This window comes from Stigmatopora argus, chromosome 15 (genome assembly GCF_051989625.1).
Source record: "Stigmatopora argus isolate UIUO_Sarg chromosome 15, RoL_Sarg_1.0, whole genome shotgun sequence".
Lineage (NCBI taxonomy): Eukaryota > Metazoa > Chordata > Actinopteri > Syngnathiformes > Syngnathidae > Stigmatopora > Stigmatopora argus.
The window spans coordinates 15,387,678-15,400,919 of record NC_135401.1 but is presented as its reverse complement, the minus strand read 5'-3'; the positions used below and the strand labels follow the sequence as shown (position 1 = coordinate 15,400,919).

Sequence of the window (13,242 nt, the reverse complement as noted above, 5' to 3'; positions counted from 1 at the left end):
ACAAGGAGATGGACAACCATGCACACTCACACCCATACCTTGGGGCAATTTGGAGTGTCCAATCAGCCTACCATGCATGTTTTTGGAATGTGGGAGGAAACCGGAGTACCCGGAGGAAACCCACGCAGAACATGCAAACTCCACACAGGTGGACGTGACCTGGATTTGAACCCAGGAGCCCATAGCTGTGAGAACGACGCGCTAACCACTTGCACCACCGGGCTGCCCGTCTTTCAAAGCTATTTAATAGTAAATATCATTTACCGTATTTTTACACCTATAGGAGGCACTTAAGTCTAAAATTTTCTCTAAAATGGTCGATGCGCCCAATCGGTCAGTGCGCCTTGTTTGTGCACTAAATTCAATTTTTGTATGGCCCTGACCGCTTGAGTCACTGGTTTTATTTCTTGCCAGCACGCTATTTATTGCGATCAACCCAGCGGACATTCACCCTTAAAATCCCCGCACGTGACTACATCATAGGCACCGTTCAAAGCGGCTGCTTGTTGCAGTGGCTCCCTAAACCCTCACTCGTATTCTGTATTTTTACAGCTTTTTTATCCTTTATTTTTACGTTTTATTGCCTCTTAAGGCTTTACTTGTTACATTATATTCCCTACTTTGTTTTAAAACTTTACTTTCAAGACTCTACTCCAAGACTCAAGTTGTGCGAGAGGCAGTCTTTGATCTATTAAGTTTAGTTTATCTTTGCAAATTCTGGACATTACATTTTTGACCCACTCAGCCATGCCGACGCTGTTTTACACAAAGCTGTTCAGCTGTTAGCGCTACGCAACACCTGGATTCCCCTGGACCTGGACCTCCCTGCTGAGTTGAAGAGAAGAGGATGCAGAGCTGGACGAATATGTCAGGAGAGAAAGAGACGCTTCAGACCCAGCATTCCATCTATTATTATGGGGAACGTAAGATCTCTCCCTAATAAGATGGAAGAGCTACCGGCGCTTACCAAACAACAACGACAATATCGGAGAATCTGCATTATGTGCTTCACGGAGACCTGGCTGAATAAACTAATTACGGACTCTCTCGTCTCCTTGGATGGCTTTCAGCTGGTGAGGGCGGACAGAGATGCTGAGGAGAGCGGTAGAAAGAAAGGTGGGGGACTAGCTGTTTTTATTAATAGTAGATGGTGCAGCCCCGGGCATATTACTGTGAAGGAGCAACTTTGCACTCGAGATATCGAGCTAGTAGCTGTTAGCATCAGGCCGTTTTACATCCCCCGGGAGTTCGTGCACCTTATCGTAATAACTGCGTATATACCTCCCTCGGCCGATGCGGCAGTCGCTCGCGAGCTGCTCCACGCTGCTGTGTCCCGGCTGCAGACGTCACACCCCCAGTCTCTCCTTCTTATCTCTGGTGATTTTACCCATGCTCCTTGGCTTCTACTCTCCTCACCTTCACTCAGTATGTGAAGTGCCACACCAGGGAACAAAAGACTCTGGACCTGCTGTATGCCAAGACAAAGGAGGCATACATCTCAGTCCCCCTCCCCCCACTGGGCCGCTCAGACCACAACCTGGTCCATCTGATCCCCACCTACATCCCTATGGTGAGAAAAATAAAACCTACCACGAGGATCATACAAAGATGGACCGAGGAGACCAGCATGATACTGAGGGACTGTTTTGAGACCACTGACTGGGAGGTGCTGTGCAATTCACATGGGAAAGACATTGACAGCTTGACCCACTGCATCACAGATTATATTAACTTCTGTGTTGAGAACATTGTACCCTCCAAGAAGGTCCGTTGTTTCTCCAACAATAAGCCATGGGTCACCAGGGATCTAAGGGCCCTCCTGAACAAGAAGAAGAGGGCTTTTAGGTCTGGGGAGAAAGAGAGTCTGAAAATGGTCCAGAAAGAGCTGAAGAGAGATAAGGAAGGGAAAGACCATCTACAGGAGGAAGCTGGAGAACCAACTCCAGAGAGGCAACACCAAAGAGGTCTGGAGGAGCTTGAGGACCATTTCGGGCCATGGAGGCAACAGTGAGAGACCCGGCGTCCGGAGACAGGGAGTGGGCCAATGAACTGAATCAGTTCTTTAACAGATTCAGTCCTTCCCCCACTCCCCTGACCCCCCAGACCAGAAGCAACTCTCCCCCTCGTTCTCCTCCTCCTCTTCCTCCCCCTCTTCTACCGGTCTCTGCATTACTGTCGATCAGGTGATAAAACAGCTAAAGAAGATCGAGGCAAGGAAGGCTACCGGTCCAGACGGCCTCAGCTCCAGACTACTGAGAGAGTGTGCGGATCAGCTTGCCAAAGTGATTCTGCATATTTTCAACCTCAGCCTCAGTCTGCAGAAGGTCCCACCTTGTGGAAAACTTATTACCTATTTATTTATGTCTAAAATGCCTTTCCTATTTCTGCATCCTCACCCACTTGCTACTGTGACAACGAAATTTCCCGAATACGGGATGAATAAAGTTATCCAATCCAATTCCAAGCGTTACGGTAAATCCATTCAAAGTGGCAAGGCATTTGACTTCCGTGTGCTCGCAGTGCTTTTAACCCTCAAAAACACTCAATACTAAAAGAAACAGCATAGTAGAGGTATACAGAGGAAATGTCTGACGTGAATGACAACAGAATGCGGGTGTGAACGCTTGGAAAATGGACTAAATGGACTGTTAAAATCGAACACAATTTAACAGCTTTGCTAATGGCTTGGGAGTGATGAATGCCGGATGGCCAACATAGTAGTGGGCAGGAAGCGTCACACGAGTTACGTGAGTGACGATTTGGAATGAATTGTCGATGCCGATATAATAGCGAGGAGAATCAAAGTTTTGGGAGTGATGCATGTCGCGAGTTATAATAGATTGTGGATGACTGGGCTCAAGTGTCGGTCAGCACTGTTGTTCGAGCTTTCGCCAAAGCTGGAATCAAGTTCCCGGAATACACAACTCTGACTGACAGTGGAGCATTGCATGTTGAACGCCGAACTAATTATATCAGATACAGACACAACTTGTGTACCTTTTACCTCAATAAAGCACTATCAAACTTAGTTTTGCTCCTGCTTTCTTTAAAAAAACACGCCAGCGGCTAGCCTAACATACGCTAGCGAATAGCATAACATAGGTACACTAGCGGCTAGCATAACATAGGTACGCTAGCGGCTAGCATAACAAACGCATAACATACGCTAGCCTAGTGTCATGCCTGCGCCTTTTCCGAGGAAGCGCCCTATAAATTGACAAAAAATGAAAATACACCCGCAACTGAAACTGCGCCCTATCAGACGGTGCGCTTTATAGGTGTGAAAATATGGTATTTGTTGTATTTTATCACATTTTAATGTATTATTTTACATTTATTTTTATACAAAAAGGGACACTATTATTATTTTATGTGAGCGCAATGACTAGTCACAGCAGCTCCTGTCTACGTGTTTTTTTAATCTGCTATACCTTTGTTCCTTACCCCCGTTTTTTTTACTTTTTGAGTGAAGCACCGGGACGACAGGAGACGCTACAACCCATCCGTCCCATCTGTTATCGGGAGAAATGTACGGTCTCTGCCTAATAAGATGGAGGAGCTGGCAGTGCTGACCCAGCTGCAGTGGGAGCCTGTTATTGTTCACCAAGTCATAGATTTATGATCTCACCCCACTCTCTTGTAACTTTGGATGGATTTTACGGGCCTTAACTAGAACTGTACCCGTGGTCTTCTCATTCCTCACTGTTTTTCACAGTGGAAACTGACAGGTGAAATCTCTGAGCTAGCTTTTTGTATCCTTCCCCTGCACCATGATTTTGAACAATCTTTGTTTTCAGGTCAGTTGACAGTTGTTTTGAGGCTCTCATGTTGTTGTTGTTGTTAGGTCACCCAGGCGCCTGAGGATTACCCTCAGCAGCGCTAGAGCTGTCACTGGAACGTGGATTAGTTCATCCAGGGGGTAGCCGGAGGTGTGGGGCAGTGCGAATATCTCCGGCTGGATGAAAAACGTAGGGCGCCACGTTCCTGGGTGGCAGCTCTGGGTGGTTTTGTTGGATTCGCAGGCCGCGACGGGCGGCCTCTCGGGAGACACCTCGTCAAGGTTCCAACTGTTGTCTCCCGGCTATCATGTTGCCACTCTTAGGAGAATATACAAAGAGGAGAACAACTTGCAACTGCCCACCTTAAATACCTTTTCTCATTATTGGCTTCACCTGTGTATGTAGGTTAAGGTCAATTTTCTGCTCCAAAAATCTATACATATTACGATTTCTGAGAATGTGTGTGTGCGTTAGTGTTTCTTCGTTAACATCGGACAAAATGGAGACCACATGTACATCTGATTTTAATGTGGTTTTGAACAAACATTTGCAAATGTAAGGCTCTACGATGTTACCATGCCCGATGTTTTAATTTTGGGCCCAGTTTTTTAAAAAAGAAGCTTTTTCCACTTCTGATAAGGATTGTTGGCGGGCTTTAGGGCCTGGGGGCGATTGTGCAAACATGGCTTCGTACCTGGCAATACAGTGGTACCTCGAGATACGAGCTTAATGCTTTCCGAGACTGAGCTCATATGTTGTTTTTCTCGTAACTCAAATGAACGTTTCCCATAGAAATGAACTAAAAACAAATTAATTTGTTCCAACCCTCTGAAATAACACCCAAAACAGGATATTGGATTAGAAAAACATTATTTGTTCTAATTCGTCATCTATTAACAAAGTAACACATAACTAGTGGTTTAATATGACTAAAATGTGTTTAATAGTACTAAAATTATACGGATTTCGAAGGAGAGAGAGGCGGACAGAGGGGGGGGGGCTTTTTGCACGACAACGCGCTCGTAACATAACAAACAAATTTAAATGAACTTGGATTACAATGCAGACACACTCAAAGATAAGTTTAACCTAACCTCACACTAAACTTAATTCTAATTTTGTTTGACATTTTGATACCTTTCTTCTCACGGGTTGGCTCTATTTGCCCCGCCTCCACACTGACTTTCAGTCAATATCGAGGGTTGTTTGAATTTGTATTCCCTTCAAAATATTCCCAAAATGATGCACACAAATGTCCTCACAATAGGATAACGCACGACTACTTGCCAACGAGTAGTAGATACGCCATTCGCACTGACTAACGAAAAAAAAACACTGAAAATATGCAACGCTCCGCCCAGTGCTCGCAGAGACATTACAAAGAGGGAGTTGCGACCACAGAGACATTACACGAGGGAGTTGCGGGGAGAGAGACAGTGTCCATGATGTTCTTATGAGCAGCCTCTTGCATCAACTGTCTGCTCGTATATCAAAATTTGTCTCGTATCTCAAGATAAATATCTGCTCAAAATTTTACTCGTATCTCAAATTGCTCGTATGTTGGGGCACTTGTATGTCGAGGCACCACTGTATAGTAATATTGTGAGAAGACCATACTAGTTCAGGTCTGCTGCATTATTTATTCCTTTGTCACCCATTCATGGGTTCCTTATGCAAATGGATTACTAAAACACGCGTAATAACAACCTCGCCCAAGCAATTAATTTATGATGTGTTAGATAACGCAGGACGTTTAAGAGGCATTTTCAACACAATGCTGGAAAAGGCTTGGAGTAGTCCTTCTGTGTGCGATGCGAAATGTATGTACGGAAATACCTTGGCGTGCGAGTGTCCCAACATTTGACAAATTTGAGATACGAAAAAAATTCTGAGCAAATTTTTGCCTTGAAATACGAGACAAATTTGAGATACAAGCATACAGGGCGGTTCCCGATGCGGCCAAGTGGTAAGTATCCGAGAGGCTGCTTATAAGAACAGCATCGCTCGGTCTTTCTCGCTACATCTCACTAGCGTAAAGATATCTCCAAGCACCGGCCGTAAAAATTGCATTTATTTACATTAATCAGTGCAAAAGTAAGTGGAGAACAATGTGTCCAAAACAAGCCAGTGCAAAAAAAGGCTAACCATCATTTCCAAGCTGCTCAGTGACATTCATAACGAGATAGAGAGCCTTTGTTTATTATGGATAAAAGATAAACAGCTAGCGGGAGATAGTGTGACCGACTCGATAATCTGCGGAAAAGGCACCGGAATCCACATGGGCTTGAAAGCAAAGCAACCATCTGAAAAAGACAACAGCTGAACCCTTAAACTTTGATGTGCTATAACCTTTGCCTCGGTTCTAGCACTTCAAAGTTTCCGCATTTACTCGCACATAAGCCGCACCCTTAAAATTGCCTTAAAATTGTTGAATCTTACAATTTATCACATGTAAGCTGCCCCCGATTCCCAATTTTCACCTCCACATTCATGGTTTTAATAGGGAGTACAAATGTGTTACTTTGAAGGGAAAATCTAAAGAAAAATCACACGTGGTATTTCTGAGATACCGTATGAATCAAAAGGACATTATTAGGGTCAATATCATAAGGAAGTTAATATGCCTGTGTTTCTAAATGCAAAATATCAAATTATTCAATTTGAAAAAAGAAAGAAGTCTATCTTTTTGATAACCTGATGCTTTCTAACGACAGAAATTTAACATGTTGTGGCAACCATACCGCTTCTAATGTCAACATATCTCAATTCTTTCGATGGTTTATTTACAATAGTCACTTTTGAACAAGAAATAAAACGGAAAAAAGTGGAATTTTGTTTTATTTCAAAATCAAGGCTACTCGCGTCTGGCCCTTCAGAGCACGTTAAACTTGGTAAGATGGCAGCGCCCAAGGTAAGATGGCGGCGCCCCGTCCTTGTGAAGATGGCTGCGCCCCGAGAGAACAGTGATGAGCACAAGTGAGTTTTTTTCTTGAATTTCATTCATAGACGTCAAAATAAATTTTGTTTAGCGTTTTATCTGTTTATCATTTCTCTATTTTTAAATAAATGACCGGATCGGCCGCATTGTCTTGCCTCATGGCGTCATAACGTTATGGCGTTGTCAACTTGCAGTTTCATGCATGTCGACTTTTTATGCACATATAAGCCGTACCCTCGATTCAGTCATCATTTTTATCCAACAAAAGCGGATTATATGCAAGTAAATATGGTACACCCACTTAAGTGTGTGTGTATCGTAATCTAAGTTCATTTAAGTTAAATTTAAAGTTTATGTTATATTTACAAGCACATTGCCACCTGTCTCTCTCCTGTCTTCTCTCCCCATGACCGGTCCTCTCTCCCTCTTCTCCTCCCCCTCCCTCCAATCAGTATATATATATTTTTTTTTTAAATGTCTAAATCTACGCTGAAACTACAAACCAGAAGAGAAATTAAAAATGGCGGAAGTCAGGGCACCGCTTCTTCTCTCAGCGCCGAAGAAGGTTAATACAATAGGAGAATGGGCGTGCCGAATACCATATTCTGAACCGCTTTATCCTCATTAGGGTCGCGGGGGGTGCTGGAGCCTATCCCAGCTGACTCCGGGCTAGAGGTGGAGGACACCCTGAATCGGTGCCCAGCCAATCGCAGGGCACAAGGAGAAGGACACCCATGCACACGCACACCCATACCTAGGGGCAATTTAGAGCGTCCAATCAGACCTAACATGCATGTTTTTGGAATGTGGGAGGAAACCGCAGTACCCAGAGGAAACCCACGCAGGCCCGGGGAGAACATGCAAACTCCACACAGATGGACATGACCTAGATTTGAACCCAGGACCCCCGGGCTGCCTTGCGCCTTGTCATTTCTTGTTTTGTTGCGACATAAAAAAATCTAAATCTACACTGTGGCGTTCTTTTGTACATAATTCAGCTAGTAGGAACCATGTTAATGTTAATGGGTTCCGCCGTGCGGTTAATAGGAAGACACGGGATGTAAACGCTGTTCTGCTATGGAGATGCAGGCCTGTTGTGGCGATCTCAATGCTGTGAATAAATAAAAATACATTGTCTAAAAAATGTCTGATTAATTGAATAGCAAAATAATTGTTTTTGGCAGCCCTATTGATCGTCAAATAATGTTGATGTGTCAGGTGTATGCGTGTCAGGGTACCAGAGTGGGTTTAATACAGCACGGCAGGAGGCGCGGCTACACAGCACTGGTTCGTACTGGATGGGTGGCAGGTCGGGTCGCTCTTTGAGGGGTGTAAAGAGTGCAGCCACGGGTACAACCATACGGGTAGCCTCCAAACGGCTGGACGGCCACACATTCCAGCTGAAGCGCACTCCGTCACGCTCCTCATTCTGCGCAATGTACTCAGGAAAAGTCGCCATGGCAATGCGGCTGCACTGTCACACTGCCAAGAGAAGACCAAAAGTCAATTTATTAGGGATCCCTTGCTGGCGCTAAGGTCACAAGAGACATACATTTCAATAGGGCGATAAATGTGAGTCAACATGTCACAAATTACGAGTTGACTCATCGACGCACTTTATCTACTGTATTACTGTATCGTTAGCTGTGATAGGCTCCAGCTCCCCTCAACCCTCGTGGCGATAAGCTTTTAAGAAAATGAATGAATTTTTATATAAAACATATACATACCTATACTTACAAAATTAATTGGTTCTAGAACTTTTTTAGTAAATTGAAATTTTCATAACTAGAGCAGTACTTTATATGTAAACACTTCATTCCACGGTCTCCACAAAACTACCAACTAAACCCTTAAAAATTCATCAAAGTGCCCCAATTTTGTAGGAAAAGTGTGAAGACACTAAAATGAAAAAAGGATCATAAAATTATGTAATAAGCCAATAAAATGAATAAACATGCAAAATCTCTGTATTCATGTTGATGCACACGTGCACAAGTGTTAGGAAGCTAACGTTAGGCAACAGAGGAAGAGAGCACATGAACACACATCTAATAAACATTAAATTAAGTATTCAAAACAATATTACACTGAACTTTTAATCTTTTTCATTAGGTTTTATGATTTCATTGGCATCTAATTTTTCGCCCATTTTATTTATCGTCACTGCTTCTTACCTGTTTGGATTTAAGTTCCCCTTTGGGCGTTTGTTGACAGACGTTTTGAGAACAAACAATCCAAAGACAATTGCCTTTGACGACTTTTAATAATGTTTATAAATGCACTAAACAAACGTTGTCAAGGTGAGCAAACGCACGTTTTTTCCATGAATTCGGAAAGTTAAAATTTTGTCCCCATTTTTTTTTCTGATTTGTGCTTTTGGAATGTTGGCTGCTTCCTCCTCAGCAGCCTTCTCGTTTAATTCCTCGTGTCTTGCCGAGCATTGCATTACTCCTGCTCCATTGAGTGTTCGTTTTGGTGCCCCTCGACCAACTCGTCAACGTCCTCCTTACTGACCACAAACCCCATCGCTTGCCCCCGCGACACAATTTTGCCCACCGCAGGCTGCGGTTCAGGTTGAAGGCATTCGGCAGCCACAGCTTTCTCCATGCAAAACTTCAAGCCTACAACGATCAACGGCAGTGAAAAAACCATAAGAGAATTTTGAAACGTGGAGTTGTTGTCGACTGCCAGTCCGTTTGTTGAAAGCACTTGGCCACAACTTCTTCCAAGCATAAGTTTCAGCAGACAACGGCCATAAAAGAAACATGGAGGGTTGTTGTGAGACAGCCAATGAGAGCGCAAGAGAGTGTAGGGAAATGGTCAAGCAAGAAGCAGTGCATCCGCAAAAATTTCAAAATAAAATAACGGATATAGGACTGGCCATTGATTCAGGGTGTCCCCCCCCTCTGGCCCGGAGTCAGCTGACCGCGAACCTAATGAGGATAAAGCGGTTCAGTAAATGAGATGAGAGATTGACGTTTTCGCAACTTGGATCTTTTTTTTGTATTTCAAGGCACTCATTTGCATTTTAAAAGGGTTCATAACCTTAAAATTTCGTACCTAGAAACATATGTAAGTAGGGGTATGACTGTATATACATATATATTACACATATAGATAGGTACATTGAAATTTAAATATTTTTAGATACAAACACAATGTGTGTCGGGTTCCCCCTCTTTTCTCATGTAAAAATGCACCAAAAAAAGGGAAAATATTTACTCATTAATTTTTTAACCAATATTTTACAATTAACTAATTATATATATAAACAACGATTATGGTGTTCAACTGTTCATAACTAAAGAAAGAGGATATGAGAAAAGACGGGAATCTAAATTTTCTTTATCTAAATTCGATTTTAATGTTGCCATATAACAGAATATTCTGTGGCGGTTGAAAGAAGGGGACGTTGGGTGACAAAGTTCAGCGGCTAAAAAAACATTTGGACAATAGTGACGTCAGAAAACTCTAAGCGCTTAGAATATTTATATCGTTATCATATAACTGATCATTTATGACATCAACTCTTCTAACATTAACTGGTACCAAAGGCATACTAACAACCGGATAACTAACTAGTGCCTGCTGTTCAATGGAGCATACCAACGAAAACGCAATAAGAAAAACTCACTCACTTACCAATTGCTTCTGTTCACGTGGTCAGTCTCCACGTTCTCACTTTGAACGCCCGAATTGTGCGGCGTTCACTATGGTGGGCGTGAATGTGGAACAGATTGAAAACGAAGCAATACAACATGGCGGAAGCGCCACGTCAAGACATAGAACGTAAAGAGATTATTTGAAGAAGAGGGCTCACTTCGAGCAATATTCGGGGTTTAAATTCCAAACAAATATTTTTCCAAGGCCTTTGATGTAAAATCTCATTTCATCTCATTTTCTGAACCACTTTATCCTCACTAGGGCCGCGGGGGAGCCCATCCCAGCTGACTTTGGGCCAGAGGCGGGGGACACCTGAATTGGTGGCTAGCCAATCGCAGAGCACAAGGAGACAAATGACCATTCACGCTTTACAGTGTCCAATCAGCCTACTATGCATGTCTTTGGAATATGTTTACACAGTGAAGCTGTGTCACAAAACTATCAATCAAATCAATTTTGACATACACAAGAAAAAACATACCGTACATACTACTTGATTATGGTAACAAAAAACTAGAAAGAAAATATAAAAATTAAGTCCTCCTAAACTAGATAGTCCTTACTCCACCTGTCCGCGGTCTCAGCCTTCCATGCAAAGGTCCATCAGCAATACAAGTCCACCGATAGGTTCACCAATAGGCATTCCCAAATGCACGCATAAATAAAACAGACATCTGACTCATAACTGGTGTCTTGCAAGAAAGAATCGATCCTGACGCGCCTTCGTCCAAGAATTATTCTCGCGATCGACGCCTCTCTTGCTTATTTATTACATAAGATTTTACAACAGGCATCAAAGAAGTCAAAACAATTGAGAGTCCTCCGGATCTTTCCAAGGGAGCGGTATGAACCACCTGGTGAGAAGTCAAAACAATTGAGAGTCCTCTGGATCTTCCCAACCGACAGTGACCGACAGTGTGAGAGGTCGATAGTTCTCAAAACATTCTTCTTCATTGCAAGCAAATTTATAATAATGTAAGACTAATAACCCTAACATCAACATTAAAGCAAATTAACCATGGGTCACAGACATTATTTCATAATCTTCCATAAGAATAGCATCAAAATGGCCATGTGAAGGAGAGCCAGTAGAAGATCACTGAATGGGAGGATCATACATAGTAAGTAATTGAGTAGATATGTTAGGTTTGGTTGGTTCTTGTTATTCATTTTTATCTATGTGTGCATGCACATTTGCCCTTCGCCTCAATCGACACCTGCCAAATGTATGCCGATGATGCCGTTGTACATTTCCATGCAAAAAAACAAAAAAACATACTGCACAGGAACTCACACATGCAATGATGAGCGTGAATACAGTGGGGCAAATAAGTATTTAGTCGACCACCAATTGTGCAAGTTCTCCTACTTGAAAAGATTAGAGAGGCCTGTAATTGTCAACATGAACAGAATGTGGGAAAAAAAAACAGAAAATCACATTGTTTGATTTTTTAAATATTTTTTTCCAAATTAGAGTGGAAAATAACTCTTTGGTTACCTAGCAAGATTTCTGGCTGTCAAAGAGGTCTAACTTCTTCTAACGAGGTCCTCGATCTGGGGCTCCATGCAAGATCTCACCCCGTGGCGTCAAAATGATAACAAGAACGGTGAGAAAAAATCCTAGAATCACACATGGGGACCCAGTGAATGACTTACAGAGAGCTGGGACCACATTAACAAAGGCTACTATCAATAACGCAATACGCCGCCAGGGACTCAAATCTTGCACTGCCAGACGTGTCCCCCTGCTGAAGCCAGTACACATCCAGGCCCATCTGTGGTTCGCTAGAAAGCATTTGGATGATCCAGAAGAGGACTGGGAGAATGTCTTACGGTCAGATGAAACCAAAATATAACTTTTTGGTAGAAACACAGGTTCTCGTGTTTGGAGGAGAAAGAATACTGAATTGCATCCGAAGAACACCATACACACTGTGAAGCATGGGGGTGGAAACAGCATGCTTTGGGGCTGTTTTTCTGCAAAGGGACCAGGAAGACTGATATGTGTAAAGGAAAGAATGATTGGGGCCATGTATTGAGAGATTTTGAGTGAAAATCTCCTTCCATCAGCAAGGACATTGAAGATGAGATGTGGCTGGGTCTTCCAGCATGACAATGATCTCAAACACACAGCCAGGGCAACAAAGGAGTGGCTTTGTAAGAAGCATTTCAAGGTCCTGGAGTGGCCTAGCCAGTCTCCAGATCTCAACCCCATAGAAAATCTGTGGAGGGAGTTGAAAGTCTGTGTTTCCTTAACGACAGACCCAAAACATCACTGCTCTAGAGGAGATCTGCATGGAGAAATGAGCTAAAATAGCAGCAGTGTGTGAAAAGGTTGTGAAGAGTTACAGAAATCGTTTGGCCTCCGTTATTGCCAACAAAGGGTACATAACAAAGTATTGAGATGAACTTTTGGTATTGACCAAATACTTATTTTCCACCATGATTTGCAAATAAATTATTTAAAAATCAAACAATGTTATTTTTTTTTTCCCACATTCTGTCTCTCATGGTTGAGGTTGAGCCATGTTGACAATTACAGGCCTCTCTAATATTTTTTAGTAGCATAACTTGCACAATTGGTGGTTGACTAAATACTTAATAAAAAAAGCAACAAATAACAGTGCCCCCAACATTTTTGTCCTAGGAAAAACAATCAATATAGACCAAGAATTTAAATACCTCGGAATCACTCTTGATTTTCAACTTGTCTTTAAACGACAGGTTAACAAAAACACTCTGAATAAACTTAAATTTATTTTGTCCAATTTTAGGTTCATTAGAAACAATTTAATGCCTGAGTTGGCAAAATTGTATTTTGGCACAATGATCATATCATACATGACCTACTGCCTAACA

The 13,242-nt window shown here is 42.5% G+C and overlaps 1 protein-coding gene across 6 annotated transcripts in view; it reads right to left on the bottom strand.

Moving 5' to 3' along the window:
• The window catches only part of sec23a (Sec23 homolog A, coat complex II component), a 79,627-nt gene extending 69,118 nt beyond the window's left edge, over nucleotides 1-10,509 (bottom strand). For 5 of the 6 annotated variants that reach the window (XM_077620822.1, XM_077620824.1, XM_077620825.1 and 2 more), the window contains exons 1-2: nucleotides 10,363-10,509; nucleotides 7,956-8,199 (exon numbers count right to left, since the gene is read on the bottom strand). In XM_077620822.1, coding sequence (XP_077476948.1) covers nucleotides 7,956-8,176 — 221 coding nt within the window. In that variant the 5' untranslated portion in view covers nucleotides 8,177-8,199; nucleotides 10,363-10,509. Of the gene's footprint in view, nucleotides 1-7,955; nucleotides 8,200-8,894; nucleotides 9,509-10,362 lie in introns of those variants that run through there. The other variant, XM_077620823.1, reaches the window with a different exon arrangement.
• Nucleotides 10,510-13,242: the final 2,733 nt, after the last annotated feature.